The sequence below is a fragment of the Prunus avium genome, chromosome 1 (genome assembly GCF_965620075.1).
Source record: "Prunus avium chromosome 1, drPruAviu1.hap1.1, whole genome shotgun sequence".
Taxonomy (NCBI): Eukaryota; Viridiplantae; Streptophyta; class Magnoliopsida; order Rosales; family Rosaceae; genus Prunus; species Prunus avium.
The window spans coordinates 51,745,137-51,765,604 of NC_142284.1; the positions used below are offsets into that span (position 1 = coordinate 51,745,137).

The 20,468-nt window shown below is 41.9% G+C and overlaps 4 protein-coding genes across 9 annotated transcripts; 2 read left to right on the forward strand and 2 right to left on the reverse strand.

Moving 5' to 3' along the window:
* Nucleotides 1-2,754: 2,754 nt before the first annotated feature.
* On the reverse strand, nt 2,755-4,975 carry LOC110761161 (protein NONRESPONDING TO OXYLIPINS 2, mitochondrial). Of its 3 annotated transcripts, none has more exons than XM_021963570.2 (3): nt 4,719-4,975; nt 4,460-4,584; nt 2,755-3,076 (listed from the first exon to the last, which is right to left on the reverse strand). In XM_021963570.2, exons 1-3 carry the CDS (start codon nt 4,847-4,849, stop codon nt 3,051-3,053), a joined length of 282 nt encoding a protein of 93 aa, XP_021819262.2. In that variant the 5' UTR covers nt 4,850-4,975; the 3' UTR covers nt 2,755-3,050. The 3 variants fall into 3 exon arrangements, with proteins under 3 accessions (XP_021819262.2, XP_021819264.2, XP_021819263.2); XM_021963572.2 differs by having other exon boundaries at nt 4,460-4,578; nt 4,719-4,967; XM_021963571.2 differs by having other exon boundaries at nt 4,403-4,578; nt 4,719-4,963.
* A 287-nt stretch (nt 4,976-5,262) lies between these two features.
* On the reverse strand, nt 5,263-9,261 carry LOC110761156 (Peptidyl-tRNA hydrolase II (PTH2) family protein). Of its 4 annotated transcripts, none has more exons than XM_088247227.1 (8): nt 9,122-9,261; nt 7,247-7,447; nt 6,844-6,904; nt 6,687-6,723; nt 6,461-6,538; nt 6,273-6,345; nt 5,916-5,955; nt 5,263-5,675 (listed from the first exon to the last, which is right to left on the reverse strand). In XM_088247227.1, the coding sequence occupies exons 1-8, from the start codon at nt 9,134-9,136 to the stop codon at nt 5,626-5,628; spliced, it is 555 nt and encodes a 184-aa protein (XP_088103353.1). In that variant the 5' UTR covers nt 9,137-9,261; the 3' UTR covers nt 5,263-5,625. The 4 variants fall into 4 exon arrangements, with proteins under 4 accessions (XP_088103353.1, XP_088103352.1, XP_021819254.1 ...); XM_088247226.1 differs by having other exon boundaries at nt 7,247-7,450; nt 9,122-9,260; XM_021963562.2 differs by lacking the exon at nt 9,122-9,261 and adding an exon at nt 7,807-7,990.
* Nucleotides 9,262-9,391: 130 nt separating this feature from the next.
* On the forward strand, nt 9,392-10,254 carry LOC110761189 (SWIM zinc finger family protein / mitogen-activated protein kinase kinase kinase (MAPKKK)-like protein). Its single transcript, XM_021963610.2, has one exon. It carries the CDS (start codon nt 9,392-9,394, stop codon nt 10,133-10,135), a length of 744 nt encoding a protein of 247 aa, XP_021819302.1. The 3' UTR covers nt 10,136-10,254.
* A 385-nt stretch (nt 10,255-10,639) lies between these two features.
* On the forward strand, nt 10,640-20,240 carry LOC110761188 (Regulator of chromosome condensation (RCC1) family protein). The gene is made up of 6 exons (XM_088247228.1): nt 10,640-10,959; nt 11,037-11,213; nt 11,956-11,991; nt 12,119-12,219; nt 12,321-13,598; nt 19,900-20,240. Exons 1-6 carry the CDS (start codon nt 10,863-10,865, stop codon nt 19,945-19,947), a joined length of 1,737 nt encoding a protein of 578 aa, XP_088103354.1. The 5' UTR covers nt 10,640-10,862; the 3' UTR covers nt 19,948-20,240.
* The last annotated feature ends 228 nt before the right edge of the window (nt 20,241-20,468 follow it).

Consider the following 20,468-nt stretch of genomic DNA (forward strand, 5'->3'; position numbering starts at 1 on the left):
AAAAAATATATATAATTAAGAAAAGCCATAAGGCCCTTAATAATTTGCTGAAATTGGCTCTTTCTCAATGTCTATGAGTATGTTAATATTCTTATGGTCCCATGCATAAGGCAATTGATCAAATTTTGTTAATAACGAAAAGGTTGATCACTTTTGTTTAGCAAACCATCATTTCAATTGCCCCTACCACGTTCTTAGACTGTAGATTGCTTCCAACGGGTACTTGATGGTTTTGTAATTCTGGTGGTAGAGAGCAGTTAACTGTACATACGAAGTCCTCTGTATTTTCATATTAGATTTATATATGGGGATTTTGTTTCGTAATTGAGATGGTAAGTAATGGTATATAACACAAAATAGTTATGGTTGTCCAAATATGTACCCCACTAAGTTGGTGTATGGTGAGAGAGAATCATGTTATCTTGTTGACACCCCAACATCACCAAGTGAAAGGTCTCCAACCTAATCATAATTTGCATGACAAGAAATAATGCTGGACACCACCTCTTTAAGCTTTCATATTACTCATTATTCACACAGCTAAGATAAATTAAAAAGAGAGTTAGTTGTAATTACTGTCCTATTTAAACTATTACTGTTAATTTACAAAGAGTAGTTGTCTTGGTTCGACAATGTTCCAAATTCGACTAACACGAACACAAAAACACTACACATTTATAGTGAGTTTGATACATAATTGTGACTCGTTCACGCCATTATGAAAGTAATATTATAAGTATGAGAAAAGATTACTAACTAGTTTTGTGTGCATGAATTTCAGTGAAAAACTGATAATAGCCAGTGGGGATTAACTATTGCAGTTGCAGAGAATGTTAGAAAGAAAACAGCAGATTGGCTAGCATATTTTTCACATCGTTTTCTGCTGCACAAAATCCGGTTGGCGCAATTGGTTTACTTTATAAATAATGTTTTTTTTTTTTCTTGCACAAATTTTCTCACTTTTTAAGACTTCGAGAAAATGAAAATACGAATTTCCCCATGAAAAGGAAAATGATTGAACATGCATGTATTTCGCAAAACCCACTCCCATATATTTTTGAGTCGGAATATTCTATTTTATGGTAATGAAAATTAAGTTGTTAATTATTGTTGACAATGCTTATGAAAGTATGTGTATGCATGCAGGGATCCTAGGCAGTGCTCATCCAAAGGTCTGTTAAATTAAGTTTAATAATACATTGTTCTATAATTAATAATATATATTTTCTAAAGCTGGCTATGTACGATTTTTCATTTGGTCTTATCGTGAGCCAACAAAGTGAAAAAGAAAAAGAAATAGGGAAGCTTGCCCAATGGCAGAGGACTGGTGGGAATAATGATTTTTTGAAAATATAAAATTAAATTAAAAATTACATATTTAATTTAATTATTCTGGTAAGCATTTGTACATTAGTATGAAGGTGTAGCAAAGTTTGCGGTGGTCACATGCCTCTTTTTCATGCCCTCATGCACCTCACAGTGGTTTATGATGCCATCACTGACACAGACACGCAAGAACACCAGTTTCTGCATTCATATTAATTGTTATAAAGCTGCAGTTCTAAAATACTTTGGGGGAAAAAAATTATTTAATTTCATATTTTAAGTAAATGGGTTAAGTGGGTTCAATTTTACTGTTTCAGACTCGTTGAAAATAGCAGTGTGACGTGCGTGTAAAAGTTTTTTTTGGTGTGTTTTCAATGAATTAATTTTGCATGTGTCAAATTGTAATTCACAGTAAGGAAGAGTATCTCTTTATAAGAAATGTGGCAAACATTATCCTTTTATCTTTGAGAAAAAAAGTAAATGGCTTACATGCATGGAAGATTTTCCCATGTTGATAATAAAGGGTTTTGTCTCCTTTCCACCACCATCTATTCTGACAATGACTTGGCCATTTTTTTTATATTAAAAAAAGCAAGAGATTTTCTCAATTTCCCTAACATGGAAACCCGTGACTCTACAAATGAAGAAACTTCATTAATTTTTTATTTATTAATTACCAACTTTAATTTGTATGTGTGTTCGATCTTGATTCATGAGAGCATAAATGATAATAAACTTATACTGGGCCACTGCAGCATTTGCTTGTAGACATCAGAAGGAGCTGCTAATTAAAGACAGTTGTGCAACAGTTTAATTCTGGCCATGTAGTAGGGTTTGGATGTTCTCACGCCTCTATTCTCTCCAATTCTTTAGTGAAGGTTATTAGGGTCAATTGTTTTATGCACGAGTAAGCGATTTCTAATCGTTAGTACATGCTTGGAAGTATATTTAACGATCAAAACTAGACTACATGCGTGTGAACAACTGATCGTAACATTATCTCTTTTGAGTTACGTTGCAGTCATGCTTGGAAGTTACACATCGAGAATAAATTCGTACATGCATAGTTGAGTCTGAATGAAGTGTGTGCAGATACAAAGGACTTGGAGAGAGAGAGACCCACACCACATGCAACATGCAAGTGTCCTGTGATGAAGGAGACATTGGCACTAGGGCCAAGGATCTTTTCAAACAAATGGGAGACATTTTGGACATTTATCACATCGACCGCCCCGCACCCTCATCTGCACTTCACGTTTGCTTACAAAGTTTTTTCATTCTATATATTATCATAATCACTGATACGTGGCACAATCCCAGTTGCCCACACCTTTATTTTATTCTAAGGTAAAAGAGAGAATGCATTCGCGAGAAGAACTTTAAACTGCAACTTAGAACACACGCCAACTATTATTACTCTTTGAAATCTAGCAAAAACAGAAAGATCATTATTATTCTTTTTTCTTTTTCCCACTAAAAGGAACAGCAATGTAGTACATTGATGCTATATATATAGAGTATAGGAAAAATCAAAGGGAAGGTAAAAGAAATTTGAAGGAGAATTTCAACAATTATAGCAACGAGACAGAGAATTCAATTCTCGCAGCTGTATCCTCGGCATACAGAACTGTTAAAATTAACTCCATTAGATGATGAAAAGGACATGCTGATAACAGGGGTGATGAGACTGATCCATTTAGCCTCTATCTTCCAACTTCAATCTCTTATCGAGGCACGCTGAGACCCAGCTCTGAATATATCAACAAAACAGAAAAATAAGCATAATATGTTAGGATTAACCGACACTACCAGTATCGCTAAAAACAAGTTAAACGAGTAAATTGAATCCTTAGCACACAGCAAAGACAAGCTAAATACTACCACATGAAGTGCAAAAAGTTTAAGCAGTTCCCAATCACCATCAGAACTGAAAACTTGCATCTCAATCCTAGGACTTGATAAATAAATCTATTAGACAAGTGAAATGTGTTAATAATAAATCTAGACATTTGGAAATAAAACGTATAACATTCAAACAGATAGCAAAATTCCATGCTTCTGAGAGTACTACTGCCCGTATACAAAGAAACCCTACATTTCACAAGGTCTTCCTGCATGGAATCATAATTTTCATTAACAACTTATCATAGCCACGAGAGCAATACATTTTAAAATAAAAATGTTCAAGCATTCATCATATCTAAACAGACATTATTAAACAACATGAAAATGTAAGCATTCAACAAAAATGTCCGACTCATGACATCTTATAAACTTGTAAGGACTACCATGTTTGGATAACGAATTGAAGTTCACACTTATCAAAGAGGGGAAAAACCTCCAAAACATTATGAAACTGAACCTCAATAATAGGAAATTAAAAAGGTAGACACAATGGTTTCAGAACATTTCTTTCTTCTTGGAAGCTTATCCTAATAAAGAGTATGTCAAGTGCTTTTTATGGGGCATGCAATTTGGCTCCAAACTTCTATCCATGAAACTTTTAACAGCCACAAGCTTTATCCAATAAAGTAGGGAAAAACATAAAACCAAATAATTTTCAACACTATTGGCAGCATGTTACAACTACCATCCCAAATATCGGTGCCCATTGCTAAAAATTTGAATCATACTGAAAGCTAAAGTATTATCAAAGGCAACACACGACAACACCGAATACACATTATGACATGTTGTCTGTCAACCAGTGCACTAAAAATCAGTGTCAGCTGGTTTTAAAGAGCAGCACCATAGCTGTTTTAGATGTTATTTACCACCTCAATTTTTCCAACAATGTCGCCCAAATTTGCTTCTGTAAACTTATCTCTCAGATCAAAGTTTCGGAGCAGATAATATAAATTGCATTAAAGATGAATTTGAAGTGCAAAAAATCAGACTAAGCAAATCATAAAGGCATAAGGAAACAGACTGATATACTAGAATAACAATTTTCTGCCTACAAGTTTCACCAATTTTAGTATGAACAAAAAAATTGAGCAATTTAAGACGGAAAAAATGCACAACACAAATTCAAGATTCAAACATTAGCTAACTATAGAGTAAAAAAGTTGCTTACAGATAATAAATACAAAACATTGGAGATATCAAACTCCTGGGTTTGCACCGAGCATACCCTGAGACAACGACCTCGAGCTCCTCGAGTCAATGCCGAGGCACGACGTGAGCCGAGCTGAAGAGACCGCCGAGTGAAATGGAAGTAAAGATTGCAGAGAACCCAACTGAGGAGTTGGCCTGAAACTCAAAAATTCGAAAAAAGTCAAGAGCTTTGATAATTTGAGAAAAAAGCACTTGAAAAAAGCCCTCAACTGCAATGCCCAATTGAAAATTCAACAAAAGATTGAGAATTTCAGAGGTTTGAAGGGCTTGCTTACCTTGAGTGTGTGAGAGAAGGGCGGGTTGTGGGGAGAGAAGACATAGGCCTGGGTTTGACCGTTGGCTTGTTCACCGTGGATTTGAGAAAAGAGAAAGCCGGCTTTGAAAAAGATCTGCAGCGAGAGGCCATTGGAGCACACAGCAGAGAAATGATAGAGTTAGGGTTTTGGGAACAACAGTCACAGTAGCTGGAGAGCCAGGGCTCTAGTGGGGTTTTGCATTTTGGGGAAATTACCAAAAGGTAATAGGGAATATCATCAATTTTTATTTTTATTTTTAAATTAAGTGTTGTGTAGTTGTGCAGCGCCTACAAGACTTCTTGAAGTTCTTGTGCACATAGTAACAAAAAAGAAGAAGAATGCTTAGCATAAAAATAATATTTTTCCATTGACAATTTATATTGTGAACCTTTTGCTTTAGAAGCGATTTGGATCAATGCGTTTTTTGTTATAAAAAATGGTTTGATATAGTAAGAGGTTTTCTTCAACAATGGTTTAACATTTTGCATTAAAAAAAAAAAAAACAAAGGTTTAACATTTGAAATTTGTTTAGGTTGTCACAAGAATGAATTCTATTTATTAATAATTAACCTGGAAATTTTACAATCTGTCTAACATACATTCCAATCAGAACAATGGAAAATTGAAGATACATGTCAGCCCTTCTTCCTATCTTTATCTCCAGCGATGGCAGTGGGGTTTGGTCTACACTACACCGACACTAGGAAAACAGATAAACAACGCCCTTCTTCCTGCAGATGAACACTAGGAAAACAGGCATCTCATCTGGCCACTGCTTGCAAGATGGTGAAAATCACCTTCACCTTGACAGCATTTTACAGGCTTCAAGTAGAATATGAGAGAACAATGGCGTTGCAGGAAATAGGCCTCTGTTTCTACAACACTGTCAGAGGAGGGCTTGTTTCCCTGTCACTGAATCAACTGATTCTTTTGGTCCTGCATAAAAACTGAGTGATCAGAAGCCGCCTCCTTTTGTTTTCTGGTTGTGTGTTTTGTATTTAATTACGCATGATGCATGCAATGTAGAAGGCCAAAATAATCCTTAGACAGGCAGTAATTTCAAGTTGTTCTTTAATCTAAAATCTAAAACATTTTTCCAATTGAACAAAAGGGTGGTAAATAGTTTACAAAGGAATGCAATGAAAACTATTTTCCAGCAAAGTGTGAGAGATATACCAGGTCCAACGGCAAGAACTGTCTTAGACCCGCTCACAACCTGAGCAAAATAAAGCGAATGTCAAGATCTCAACTACAATCTTATTTCCAGGCCCAAAGGAAAAGCTATAATCTTATATTTCCTCTTCACGACATAATTTTGAATCTACTAAGCAATAGACATATAATTTCAACAACGAAATAGTACTTGCATTTCTCACTAAGCATCCATACATGCACATATATGGAGTATACCCTCTCATGGTTTTTTGGCTAAGGAACAAATATTCCCTCACAAAAATGCAGATTTGGTACTAGTTTTTATATGCACTCAACTGACTTTGGAATTTTATACATTCCGTGGTTACAACATCATACCTGTGTTCGCCCTGCATCAGCGACAACAAAAGTAGGAAGGCCAATGCCCTCAGCTGCTTCCTTCAGCTTATTCCTGATTTAGAAAGAAAAAAGAAGAACAATAAAGAGCAGAAACCCCACAATTTATCCAAAAAAGAGTCATATTTGTTTAGTGAGTATGTTTTTTTATAACAAAATCAGCTGCTTACATTTCTTGTTGATTCTTGCATGTAACCACTATTTTGGGTTGCCCATATTGCTCCCATTGTCTCAAAAGGGATCTGTGGCTGCAATGAATATTTCATGTTATTGCTTTGATATGATGATGATTATGATTATATATATTAACAAATATATAATTCATGAGAGGGAGGGAGGGGTCATTGGATCAGAGTAAATTCAATACTCAAAACAGAGGAAGCCACTCCTAGTCACCTTTGCATCAGTTCTGCATACACGCCAGTGGCAGCATCTGCAAGGTTGTGGAAGAAATATTTCATCAAATTATTCAGCAAAAGAAATCAAGAACAGGGTGTTGAGGGAAGTCACCAAAACCAATACTAGATAACATTATAGAATCTGAGGTACTTACGAGCACACTGAGATGCAATTTTTCCAGTTGTCATCTTTAGGTCTCGTCTAACTACCAGAACCTGTCATGAGGAGTTCACCACTTAAAATTAGAGAATAACCAAAACAAGAAAACTATTAAACGAGCAAACTCAACTCAGATCACTGCTATATTTCCCTGGACAAATCAGAACTCCCATTTAATCAATTAAACAGATTCCTTAATCGAGTTTTCTCAATGATATCTCAGAATCAACTTTATCTTTTATATTAAGGCCTATGCAGAGCAAGACATGCTAACAATTACTAAAGCATGCAAAAACACAACAGTTACACTATTTTCAAGCTATCACTAACCAAATTTCAACACATCAATACCATAAGAATTCAATAGTAATAAGAGCTTAAGGCACCAAAAGACAAACCATTTTAAGCTCTTCATCACCATTACTAGTGACCAAACTTCGCTGTTGCACCTTGCCTACTGAGATTTTGTTCTTCTTCGACTGATCCTTACCGGGCTGCGATAAATCCCACAGCAACCCAAGAATGAAGCCAATGACAACTCCTGGAATAAAGTTCTCTGGCTTAAAACTCACGGATAACCATTCTCTTTCTTGCTTCTGCTGCTGGTTTCAGTGATGCCCATCAGAGTAAATTTGATATCAATTCCGTTTGTTAGCAGATGAGAATTAGAAAATGAACTATGATGGTTGAATTTAGACTAAGTTATAAGTTTTAATACAACTATTTGGTCTCTTCCCCATTTTCTCCGCGGCCAAAGGGAGGGTGCTACTGATGGTTCCATATGAAAAAAGATGCAATTTTTTTCGTTTGGCTGCTGAGAACTCCGTGTGGACCGTGTGGTTTCCTTTTTCCCGGAGTTCTCAGAAACCCAACCCGGAGTAGACTAGGAAATTTGAAAACAAAAACGAGAGAAGGACAACTAAGTGATGAAATTGAAATCAAATTTAACAAATGGTACCTTGTTTGGATGCTGGGAAACGTTTCGAAATGAAGCGAACATGGGTTTTGTTCAGTGGTTTCAGAGCAAGCAAGAGTAACCTCAGAGAAGCAGAGAGATTTTGGTGGGTTGGGTTGTCTGCGGGAGGATGAGGTAAGAGGGAAAATCAAAGAGCTTTTACCATAATGACAGAGAGAACTCCCTTACCATTTTTTTTCCTTTTAACTTAGGGTAATGATTTTCCCACTTCAATTTTATCCACTTACACTCTTTTTTAAATTATAAAATGGAGTGTAAGTGGATAAAATTGGAGTGGGAAAATCACCACTTTTAATTTAACTCCTTTTTTCAAATTTTAGGCTTATGTTTCTTTGGGATAAACACGTGTGTGAGACAACCTCGTCCTAACTTTGACCAAAAAAAAAAAAACCCCTATCAGCCGGAACCCACAATAAATTGGGTTAAGAGCACTTCCAATAGCAAAGGCCGGCTCGGGTAGGAGGTGGGGGCCACGAGACTGGGATGGCCCGAGGGGGTGTTCAGTACGTTAGCAACAAAAATATATAAAAATATATATAAAAAATTCAGATTTAAAAAAAATTAAAATACTTAGTCATATTTTTCACTTCCCACACCAAAACTCTATGCAAATTTATCTCATCATATCTCATGTGAATAGTTGTTGCCATGACAATTGGTGGAAACACCACAACCTTTTGCAAAGGGCAACTACTATTCATGTGAATAGTAGCTGCCCTAACCCCCCTTGCCATGGCAAAGGGCAAACTGCTGAAAGTGCTCTAAGGGCTACAACAACCAAACATGGCCTGTTACAATGGCCTTAATGTGGCTTTAGGATCTACTCTTCACCATTGGCGGACCCAAGAATTTTTCAGGGAAGGGGCAATTTTTAAAACGCTAAAAGCTCAACAACAAAAAAACACCAAAAAGATAGACAACCAAATACCTTAGAATTTCCTATAAAAAATATATATATACCTTAGAATTTAAACAATACTAATGTCATTTGTAATTCATAGAAAAAAAATATAACATTACAATTAAGTTACAATTGTTCACTGCGAGCTTTCATATCACAAAAACAATGACAATATTTTATACAAACTTGGTTTTTTTATTTTTTTATTTTTAAATAATACAATTTTATACATACTTGATCGATATTAACATTGCAGACTTGATAGATAATTAATATTGCAGCCCTACAAATTTATGCAAGGACAATCCTTATTTAAGGCCCAATTTGTTTTTCATCCAATGACCCAATTGATTTATCATATACTAAATAGCATGTAGGAATTGCAGTCGCACTCACATGTTTATTCCTCATTTTTTTCGGGGGCCTTCACAATCCAATACTCCAAGCCAAGCTTTTGGTATTCTCCCCATTCACCCAACTTCCCTACCGACCCGCTATCCCTTACGTACTCCTCAAACTCACACAGAGAATCCCAACCACATCCCCCCCCACATAAACATCAAACAGTTATCTTCCTCGTTCTATTTTGTTCCAAAAATAAATCACATTTCAAACCACCACCTTAACTGCCATAACTCAATTGGCCTTCCTCCATAGTTCTTCGCAATGGAGTCTGTTGCCTCCAGCTCCTCTCCACCAAACCACCACCACCCCCAACGGCCACGGACACGGTTCAAGCCCACCCAGCCCTTCGCGGACCGGATAGTCCGCGCCCTCCACCACGACCTCCGCCTCCTCCACCGCCGCGAATCCACTTTCTTCATCCTGGGCGCCACGGGGAACGTGTACACCGTGGCCTTATGCGCCACCCCTTCATGCACGTGCCCAGACCGCACAACCCCATGCAAGCACATACTCTTCGTGTTCCTCCGAGTGCTCGGCCTTCCCCTCGACGACACGTGTCTTAGGAGGAGGACGCTCCGGCCGTGCCAGGTTAGCCGCCTGTTGGGGCTGCCGACGCTGCCCGAATCACTGGCTGGTGTAAGTGTTCGACAGAGGTTTCATCAGCTGTTTTTCAACCAGGGCTCGTCAGCTTCATCCTCAAGAACAAGGCCAAGGGATGTGGAGATTGAAGAGGGCAGAAGCTGCCCTGTTTGCTTGGAGGAGATGGGAAGGGAAGAGAGAGTGGTGGCTTGCGGGACATGCAGAAACCCAATTCATGAGGAGTGTTTGATGAAGTGGAAGAGGAGCAGCGGGAGGAGGTCGGCTTATTGTGTGATTTGTAGGGCAAGGTGGAGGGATATCAATAGGACGATGGAACAAGACAAGTACTTGAATTTAGCTGCTTATGCTACAAGTCATGATCAAAAAGATGATTCTGATGAGGGTCTCTGTGGTGGTGGTGGGTAAATCCCATGTTTATAATGTAAATAATTATCAGCAGGACAGGTTAAAAAGGATTAAACATAATTGTAAGTTGATATAGAAATTGTAAATTTGGAAAGGAAATGACAAAAGTGCTTTTATTATCTGTCATAATCGCAGCATGGAAATTTTGTGCGAAAATCACATGGGAAATTCGAAAGCAAAAATGACAAAGTGCTTTTGCAGAAAGCTGATGGCTGCTGCTAACCAATTCCTGCAATCTCTTTGAATTGACACTTGTTGAATTATTGTTTGACAAGAAATAACAGAAGCAGATAAGCTTTCTTAATGCAAGGTATGCGTCTATGCTTAGGCTTCTTGTGACAGCTGACAATCTAATCTAGTCCAATTTAACATCTGCCAATTGCAGCTTTACAGAACAAAAATTAACAAAGAGATCAGTATTGTCAAAAATTGAATTGTCAAAGAGATAAGTGTTACCAAATTTAGATTAATGACCAAACTATAAAAGAATATCAAATTTAAAATGTGCCCAGTTTTCAGATAGGTAAGATAATTTCCATTCAACCATTGACACTGACAGTGAGAACAAAAATTTTCGGCGTACAAGGTGTACCTCTCATTGGCAATTTGTCAAACACCTGATCAGCTGGGTCGTCAATACACAAAAAAATTCAGCATAAAAAGACCTCTGCATCTCTCAGTGGCAATTTATCATACACCTTACCTTCTGGGTACTGTAGCTTTAACAATGGACAAGGAAAGCGCCACTCTTCCTAATGGCAGCAGCTTGTCCAGCAAAGTGGTAGCAGTGGCTGCCGGCGAAGCCCACACTCTGGCTCTCACAGGTACTAGACTTTGGCACAAGCAGAGGAGAATTGATGAATTTTGAGCTTTAATGGCTGTCTGTGGTGTTGATTTGCAGGGGATGGCTTTGTGTATTCATGGGGAAGAGGCATGTTTGGGCGTCTTGGGACTGGTGCCGAGGCCGACGAGTTCTTCCCAGTTCGAATCAAATTTAATGATCCACGTTCTGCAGAAGAAAGGAGGCTCAAGCTTGTGGGAGTTGCCGCTGGTTCTTACCACAGTCTTGCTCTTGCTGGTGAGTTTTAGCTTCTTGTCAGATTTTGATGTTTTTAGTAGTAATTGGGTTCTCAAAGGAGTGGAATTTCCAATATGAAATGGGCTTTTAGAACTGTGAGTTTATTCAGTCTTTGATTCTAAGAAGTTTTGACAGATTTCTGTGGCGGACATTGAAACTAATAGATGGTATGTTGGTGTTGCACAAAGATAAGGCTTGTTTTGTGTGTGATTCTTTCTGCTGGTTGTATGCTTGCAGACTTCCTCAGTTTTCTTAGTATTTTTGTTTACACACTTTTTCCATCCTTTCTCAAGCAAGTAAACAAGTATCCTTGTTGGAGGACCCACTGGATGGTTAAAGTTCATAACTTTACCCCATTTACATCCAATTATCAGGCCTATTTGAAGTTTTTTCTGGGTTTAATGGCATTAGAAATTTATGCCAGGCAACTAAAAGCCTATTGATGAGGTTAGGTTAGGATCAAGTTATCAATAGTCTTGCAAGCTCTTGATGAGTTTAGTGGAAATGAAAATGTATTTGTTACATTATGCTTATGTAAACTGGTAGTATGTGTGATTGGATTTGGTTACTCGACACACTTTATGATATATGAACTAACCGTAGAGGATAATAGACATCAGAATCAAGAATTTACATATGGCGATAGGTTTAGCTTGATTCTTTTTTGAACGAACAACATACAAAAATAGTTGAACGGTGGACAAGATTCTTCTCTATTCTAATTTTACTGGTGTGATGGCAGATGATGGATCAGTTTGGTGCTGGGGTTACAACATCTGTATCCTCCACTATAGGGTTATATATGTGCTTTCATTAATTATGTGCAATGAAATAATTTAGTTATGGAAAATGCATCTCTAGTTCTTTTTGTTTGCTCCTTGTTTACATTCTTAACTGTTGAATGGATGGCCAACTTGGTGTCAATGGAGAAAATTTTCTGGTGCCCTGCTTGCTGGAACGGTTCCTTGAGGTGGGATCTGCGACGGAGAGTGAAGTGCCACTACAGGTATGGAAAGAATTGTTTTACCGCTGCAGTGCACTAAATACCTGATGAAGATAAGAGCCTTATGTGCTGTTTTTTTTGGTTGCCATATCTGTCTACATTAGGTTTGTTCTGTTAAAGCTGGAGGAATGATGTCTCTAGCCATTGATAATCTAGGTGGCCTTTGGATGTGGGGCAATTGTCCACTCGAAAGCAGCAGCAATGAAGGTGGGTTCTCGCTTGTGAGCAGTTTCACTCCAACCCCTGTGTGGGATTTCCATGGCCATACTGTTGTGAAGGTGGCATGTGGAAATGAGCATGTTGTAGCCCTAGTTAGTGCTGGAGAAACATATAAAGGGGAAGATCTTGTTTGCTTCTCTTGGGGAGGTAACAACCATGGTCAGTTAGGCCTGGGGGATAAAGAGTACAGGAATCGTCCTGAAATTGTTGAAGCTTTTAACCAGGACTCTCCTTTCGCAGTTTATGAGGTAGCATGTGGGGCTTTTCACACGGCTTTGCTTACCCACAGAAAAAGGCCAAGTGACACATTAGAAAGCATGTGCTGGACGTTTGGCCTCGGAGAAAATGGGCAGCTTGGGCATGGTACCACCCAAAGTGTATTGTCTCCTGAAACTGTGAAAGAATTGCCACAATACATATATTTGGTTTCTGTCGACTGCGGCTTATTTCACACTAGTGTTGTTTCATCTGCTGGAGATGTGTGGTCATGGGGAATGGAGAAGGGTCTTGGTCTATGCCCAGAAGCTAGTTATGCCGGGAGAGATACAGGGGATGCTGTTTCTCCCATACAGATTAACGGATTGAATGGGCCTAGGTTTCAGGATCCGGTCCAAGTTGTTTGTGGAGCTGCTCATACTGTTCTTGTAGCAAATGATGGATATAAGCTTTGGTCTTGGGGGAGAGGAAGGAGTGGGCTTCTTGGAAATGGTAAGACGATTGACTGTTATGCTCCCACTGTTGTCTCGTGGCCTCCACTTACAGAGGATTTCAAGCAAGAAGAACTAAATACTGTTGATAAGGAAGCTACAGCTACTATTGACGATGGAGATAAAGTCGGGGAAAAGAATTCTACAGGAGAAGCTGAAACAGAGAAAAGGCTGTCTTTGGCAATGAAAGAGATGAAGCTTCTTCAGTCAAAACTTTCAGCGATGGAGAAGTATGCTGGCATACTTCATGGCTCAATATTTGGAAAACCCATGGAAGAGCAAGATATTCCAGTCTCATTGCAGAACTCAGGTAGTTATGACATTGCAAGGGAATGGGAGAACATGTTAGAGTCAGCAGATCGTGCCAAGATTGTCAGGCTGGAAAAGTTCTACCGGAATATGCTTGCCGGTGTGAAAGATAAGCTAATGAAGAAACGGATTCAAGAGATAATAAAGGTGTTGACACCATAACTGACCAAGCAACTAGAAGAAACTCTAAGCAAAGCAAGAGGAGTCCCACATCGGAAATCTACAAGAAGTGAAGACTCCCTCTCACCTATAAAAGCATACCACTCTCCACTTAAGAGGGGATTGGAAACTGAGCTGGGCTCCCTCTTCAGGACTCTCCTGTTAGTCTGGCCTTCGAGTCCTGGGTCTCCAGACCCGGGGACTTGACCCCTGGGCTCCAGACTCCAAACTTTGTACCTTAGACCCTAGGCCTTCTTCCATTTATCTTTGGGTCTAATCCCCTTGTACAAATGTAAACAATATCATAATGAGAACATCTTCTCTGTGGACGTAGCCCATTCATTAAGGGTGAACCACATATATCTTGTCTTTTGTATATTCATAAACTGGCTAAGTCCTCACATACACGCAGAAGGTCCAAACCTTCACTCATCATCCATCACACCTCATCACTAAGTTGGACTCAATCTTGGCCCAACCATTTTGAGCATCAACAGTTTGGCGCCGTCTGTGGGAATTGACACAAAAGGCTTCTGTCGTTCTCCCCTTCTCCAGTGCTCTTCGGCACCCATACAATCAACATCACCTAGGCTGCCGTTAGGCAATGCCTTACTGGAGCCACCTTGAATGCCAGGTCAACAAATTGCAGAAGATGATATTTTAAGAAAAAGCCAATCAGTGTGGCTATACTTTGCATGGCTTGCAGGGCCAACCCAACATCTCAGTTCAAAGTACCGACCGACACTTCTTTGAAGAGTAAAAATATGGGGACTTGAGCTTGTCCCACAAGCTCCATCATTCGGCGTGCGCTGCCTTCGGCACCCCACCATACCCTTGCCATGGTCACGACACCCTTGCTTGGCTGACCCAGGTTCCTTACAACAGTACAAGAGACCCCAGCCTTAGCTCCGAAGGTCTATCAGTCGGAGCTTGCCGAACGAACTTGAGTCTTCTCCTTGCAAAAACCCTTGCAGCCATCTATCTATCTTTCAAAAGCTCTTGCCAAAGACACCCCAGCTCTGGCAAAAGCAGTTGAAACCTCACGGCACCAATTGAAGCCAAGAGAAATCGCGAACGCCTTGAAGGACCAGCTAAAAACTTTGCCCACACTTCAGAAGGATCGAAAGGCTCCAATCACTTCCTTGCCGTCAGTCAAGGACCCAGACCCTAGACGGTCCTAGATTGGATGAACCCCCCTCCACGAACAAATGATGAACGACACCACGGACCCAGCTCCAACTCGATGCAAAAACTAGGCACTTAGACCCACTCTTCGCCGAAGACAGATCAGCCCCTCACCAAAATACCTTCGAATATCTCTTGCCGGTCGGCACCTCCTCCGAGCTGAACTACGGACCCAGCTCCGAATATATTTTGGAGCCTAGCTTCCCTGCCGAACGGCAGGGAGCATGCAGAAGGTGAAGGTGTGACTTATCAATTTTTGGCTGACCCAGCCCCTCAAGCTAAAAGGTGACGACATGTCTTAAGCTAATAGGGGACTTGCACCTCCTCTCCCCAAACCCTGGCCCTTATCTCCAATCTTTGGACTCCCTTACCGAAGGTATAAAAACCCTAGCTATAAAAGCACAAGGGCCCAGCTACAAAAAGGCCCCAGCTACGTTTCAAAAACGGAAGGACCCAGCCTCTAAAAATCCGAATCTACCCTCAAAACCCTAGCCACCACCTGGGTCAAGGAGGCTTGCTGAAGCCCAGCTTTGGAACCCGGCCCCAAGGCCATTGCTCAAGCCCAACATCGCATAGAACTCCATTGCTGAAGTTTCAAACACACCTCCGCGCCACCTTGGCCTTTCTACTAAACGAACACTCGGACCCCCATGGACCCAGCTCGTAAGGTGCTCCCCAAGACACCCTCGCCAAATCTGGAAGCCCCCAGCCCCCGCTGAAGCCCAGCTCCACAGAGCACAAACCCCAGGCCTTCGCCAAAGCCCAGCTCATGAGGCCCACCAACCAAGAACTTGGAAACTTGCGGGATCAAGCCCCTCATTCTTCTCGCCGAAGGACAAGCCCTTGCCGAAGCTTTGAAGGCCCAGCTCCAAGGACATGCCACAAGCTCAAATGTCCACAAGGTACCCAAATTCTTTAAATAATAATAAAAATTGTACATATGCATTCCTTCCCTTCGGCACCCTCGTGCCCAAGCCACATCGCCTTGCGACACGCAAGCTTTGTGTCACCTTCGGCACCCTCGTGCCCAGCCACATCGCCTTGCGACATGCAAGTCTTATGCATTCGGCACCATCATGCCCGGCCACCTTCCTCTTGCGACGTGCAAGCTTGGCACCTTCGGCACCCCGTGCCCTTCGGCATTTTATATTGCGACACGCAAGTCTTCTGCCTTCGGCATCCTCATGCCTAGCCCCTTTCCTCTTGCGACATGCAAGCTTGGCACCTTCGGCACCCCATGCCCTCCGGCATTTTATATTGCGACAAGCAAGTCTTATGCCTTCGGCACCCCCGTGCCTAGCCCCTTCCTCTTGCGACATGCAAGCTTGGCACCTTCGGCACCTCATGCCCTCCGACATTTTATATTGCGACACGCAAGTCTTCTGCCTTCGGCATCCTCATGCCTAGCCCCTTTCCTCTTGCGACATGCAAGCTTGGCACCTTCGGCACCCCATGCCCTCCGGCATTTTATATTGCGACACGCAAGTCTTATGCCTTCGGCATCCTCATGCCTAGCCCCTTCCTCTTGCGACATGCAAGCTTGGCACCTTCGGCACCCCGTGCCCTTCGGCATTTTATATTGCGACAAGCAAGTCTTATGCCTTCGGCATCCTCATGCCCAGCTACTTCCTCTTGCGACATGCAAGCTTAGCACCTTCGGCACCCCATGCCCTCTGGCATTATTGCGACATGCAAGTCTTATGCCTTCGGCATCCTCATGCCCAGCCACTTCCTCTTGCGACATGCAAGCTTGGCACCTTCGGCACCCCATGCCCTCTGGCATTATTGCGACATGCAAGTCTTATGCCTTCGGCATCCTCATGCCCAGCTACTTCCTCTTGCGACATGCAAGCTTAGCACCTTCGGCACCCCATGCCCTCCGGCATTATTGCGACAAGCAAGTCTTATGCCTTCGGCACCCTCGTGCCTAGCCACTTCCTCTTGCGACATGCAAGCTTGGCACCTTCGGCACCCCATGCCCTCCGGCATTTTATATTGCGACAAGCAAGTCTCATGCCTTCGGCACCCTCGTGCCTAGCCACTTCCTCTTGCGACATGCAAGCTTGGCACCTTCGGCACCCTATGCCCTTCGGCATTTTATATTGCGACATGCAAGTCTTGTGCCTTCGGCATCCTCGTGCCTAGCTCTTCCCCTTGCCACATGCAAGCTTGTTTCGCCTTCGGCACCCCCGTGCCTAGGCCCACCTTTGGCACCTCCATGCTTTGCAACATCCAAGCTTTGGCATCCCTTTGCCTAAGCTCACCTTCGGCACCCCTTTGCCTAAGCCCACCTTTGGCACCCCTGTGCCTAAGCTCACCCTCGGCGCCCCCATGCCTAAGCTCACCTTCGGCACCCCTTTGCCTAAGCCCACCTTTGGCACCCCTGTGCCTAAGCTCACCCTCGGCGCCCCCTTGCCTAAGCTCACCTTCGGCACCCCCATGCCTAAGCTCACCTTCGGCACCCCCGTGCCTAGGCACATTGCCTTGCCACATGCAAGCTTTGTGTCACCTTTGGCATCTCATTTGCCTTCGGCACCCTCGTGCCTAGCTTCACCTTCGGCACCCCTTTGCCTAAGCCCACCTTTGGCACCCCCGTGCCTAAGCCCACCTTTGGCACCCCCGTGCCTAAGCCCACCTTTGGCACCCCCGTGCCTAAGCCCACCTTTGGCACCCCCGTGCCTAAGCTCACCTTCGGCGCCCCCATGCCTAAGCTCACCTTCGGCACCCCCGTGCCTAGGCACAATGCCTTGTGACATGCGAGCTTGTGCGTTTGGCAAACCACTATGCCTTCGGCACCCTTGTGCCTTTAGCATCCCCTTTGCCTTCGGCACCCCCGTGCCTAAACCCATCTCTTGCAACATGCCTTCAGCACCCCCCATGCCTAAGCCCACATTCGGCACCCCGAGCCTAGGAACATTACCTTGCAACATGCAAAGCTTTGTATCGCCTTCGCCATCCCAACTCCAAAATTATGTCAGTATCCAAGGGACCTAGCCCCCTTCCGAAGGCTCAGCTCCAAAACAAACTCCTAAGGCCAAGCTGAGTACTTAGGCCTAGCCCTTGCCTAGCCCTATCTTGAGCAAAACAGGCTCAATAAAAGCCATAGATGGCCCTTACTGATCGGCACCTTGGTCCCCCGCCTAGCCCAACACTCAGGCCTAGCCAAATATGCAGCTTAGCTCCTTGCGAAGCCTAGCCTCCTTCCAAATTCCAAAACTCCCAGCCTCTGGACACTCATGCCAGCCCAAACTATAACTAGACTCCTTGCCAAAACCATTGCGGCCCAGCCCTTGCTAAATGCCCAGGCTAAACCCACATGACCCGGCTCTTCCTAAAGTGCCCGGCTCTCCTGTTGAAACATTAAGAGGCCAGCTCTTGATGTTGGGCCCAATTCCATGCTGAAGCCTCAAAAGCCAAGCCCGTGTGGGACTCTATTTTTCTCTCCACGCTCCCTACCGTTCGGCAAGGAAGCTAAACCCTCAAGCTTTGCTCCTTTACCGAAGCAAATGGCTGACCTAGCCACAAAAAAAAAAAAAAAAAAAAAAAAAAAAAAAAAAAAAAAAAAAAAAAAAAAATTTGCACCTGCCGAACGGTAGGCAACATGCAGAAGGAATTTGGGAAGTGAAATTGCCCACTTGGCTAGCTATTTGGCTGACCTAGCCACCAAAAAAAAAAAAAATAAAAAATAAAAAAAATTGCACCTGCCGAACGGTAGGCAACATGCAGAAGGAATTTGGGAAGTGAAATTGCCCACTTGGCTAGCTATTTGGCTGACCTAGCCACCAAAAAAAAAAAAAAAAAAAAAAAAAAAAAATTGCACCTGCCGAACGGTAGGCAACATGCAGAAGGAATTTGGGAAGTGAAAATGCCCACTTGGCTAGCTACTTGGCTGACCTAGCCCTCCAAAAAAAAAAAAAAAAAAAAAAAAAAAATTTGAACCTGCCGAAGGTGTCATGCAGAATCAACTTGAGGAGGACTTGGCTCCAGCCAACCCACAAAAAAAAAAAAAAAAAAAAAAAAAAAAAAAAAAAAAAAAAAATTTTGCACCTGCCGAACGGTAGGCAACATGCAGAAGGAATTTGGGAAGTGAAATTGCCCACTTGGCTAGCTATTTGGCTGACCTAGCCACCACAAAAAAAAAAAAAAAAAAAAAAAAAAAAAAAAAAAAAATTGCACCTGCCGAACGGTAGGCAACATGCAGAAGGAATTTGGGAAGTGAAAATGCCTACTTGGCTAGCTACTTGGCTGACCTAGCCCTCCAAAAAAAAAAAAAAAAAAAAAAAAAAAAAAAAAAACTGCCGAACGGCAGGAAGCATGCAGAAGGTAAAATGGGGACTTGCCAATTTTTGGCTGACCTAGCCCAAAAAAAAAAAAAAAAAAAAAAAAAAAAACCCTTCTCTCCCTCCAAACCACTTTGGTTTTTTGTTGCAACTTCTCTCCCTCCAAAGTTCTTCTTACCCGGGGACTTGGGGGACTGGGGATAGTGCACTATACGACTTGGAAGACAAACTACGGTGTTGCTCGGCCAGTGCACTTAAGATTACAAATCCCCAAGCAAGAAGTACCTTCTTACTCGCGAACTTGGGGGACTACTGTTGACACCATAACTGACCAAGCAACTAGAAGAAACTCTAAGCAAAGCAAGAGGAGTCCCACATCGGAAATCTACAAGAAGTGAAGACTCCCTCTCACCTATAAAAGCATACCACTCTCCACTTAAGAGGGGATTGGAAACTGAGCTGGGCTCCCTCTTCAGGACTCTCCTGTTAGTCTGGCCTTCGAGTCCTGGGTCTCCAGACCCGGGGACTTGACCCCTGGGCTCCAGACTCCAAACTTTGTACCTTAGACCCTAGGCCTTCTTCCATTTATCTTTGGGTCTAATCCCCTTGTACAAATGTAAACAATATCATAATGAGAACATCTTCTCTGTGGACGTAGCCCATTCATTAAGGGTGAACCACATATATCTTGTCTTTTGTATATTCATAAACTGGCTAAGTCCTCACATACACGCAGAAGGTCCAAACCTTCACTCATCATCCATCACACCTCATCACTAAGTTGGACTCAATCTTGGCCCAACCATTTTGAGCATCAACAAAAGGAATGCCTGAATTCTTCTACAATAAACAGAGGTAAGGGAGATGTGTAATTCTAAAATGCGAATACAACGGGCAATATACATATGAAAGTTCAAATGAAGAGAAGGAATGTCTTCATTCTTCTGCCTGGGGAACTAGGGCTATAAACAAGACCCTTCTCATATTGTTTATGTTTGTGAAACAAATCTCTCTGTAGTTTGTACAGAGACTTGTCAGTTGGTTTTGGCAGGTTGCTTACTATGGTGTATAAGTGATGAGAGTTTGAGTACTCTAGAAAATAAAGATCATATGTACAATGTTCTCCAAAAATTTTGTACTGTTGAATAAACAGCTTGTAGATCAAGTATTGTGAGCGCACTAGTAAAGTATATAAGTTTTAGACTATGGTCTATGCGGAACAAGATTCAATTTATAATTCTGGTGACAGAGTACTTATTTTCGTACTCACGATAAGAGTTCGACTCTCGTTCTTCTTTTTCTTTCTACATCAAAATGAATCTTTAAACTGAAGAGATTAGTAAGGAGGATTATTTCTCTGCATTTAAAAACATGGATTTTGTTGCATTTCAAG

Excerpts from the sequence above, each read along its gene's own strand:
- LOC110761161 (XM_021963570.2), bottom strand. The coding sequence starts at position 4,849 with ATGGCCTCTCGCTGCAGATCTTTTTCAAAGCCGGCTTTCTCTTTTCTC. Across the intron at positions 4,585-4,718 it reads CCTTCTCTCACACACTCAAG|TTTCAGGCCAACTCCTCAGT; the intron begins GTAAGCAAGCCC and ends CGAATTTTTGAG. Across the intron at positions 3,077-4,459 it reads CTCGAGGTCGTTGTCTCAGG|AGCTGGGTCTCAGCGTGCCT; the intron begins GTATGCTCGGTG and ends TGATATATTCAG.
- LOC110761156 (XM_021963561.2), bottom strand. The coding sequence starts at position 7,848 with ATGTTCGCTTCATTTCGAAACGTTTCCCAGCATCCAAACAAG. Across the intron at positions 7,451-7,806 it reads TTTCCCAGCATCCAAACAAG|CAGCAGAAGCAAGAAAGAGA; the intron begins GTACCATTTGTT and ends CACTGAAACCAG. Across the intron at positions 6,539-6,686 it reads TATGCAGAACTGATGCAAAG|CCACAGATCCCTTTTGAGAC; the intron begins GTGACTAGGAGT and ends TATTCATTGCAG.
- LOC110761189 (XM_021963610.2), top strand. The coding sequence starts at position 9,392 with ATGGAGTCTGTTGCCTCCAGCTCCTCTCCACCAAACCACCACCACCCC.
- LOC110761188 (XM_088247228.1), top strand. The coding sequence starts at position 10,863 with ATGGACAAGGAAAGCGCCACTCTTCCTAATGGCAGCAGCTTGTCCAGC. Across the intron at positions 11,214-11,955 it reads CCACAGTCTTGCTCTTGCTG|ATGATGGATCAGTTTGGTGC; the intron begins GTGAGTTTTAGC and ends GTGTGATGGCAG. Across the intron at positions 11,992-12,118 it reads GTGCTGGGGTTACAACATCT|ATGGCCAACTTGGTGTCAAT; the intron begins GTATCCTCCACT and ends ACTGTTGAATGG.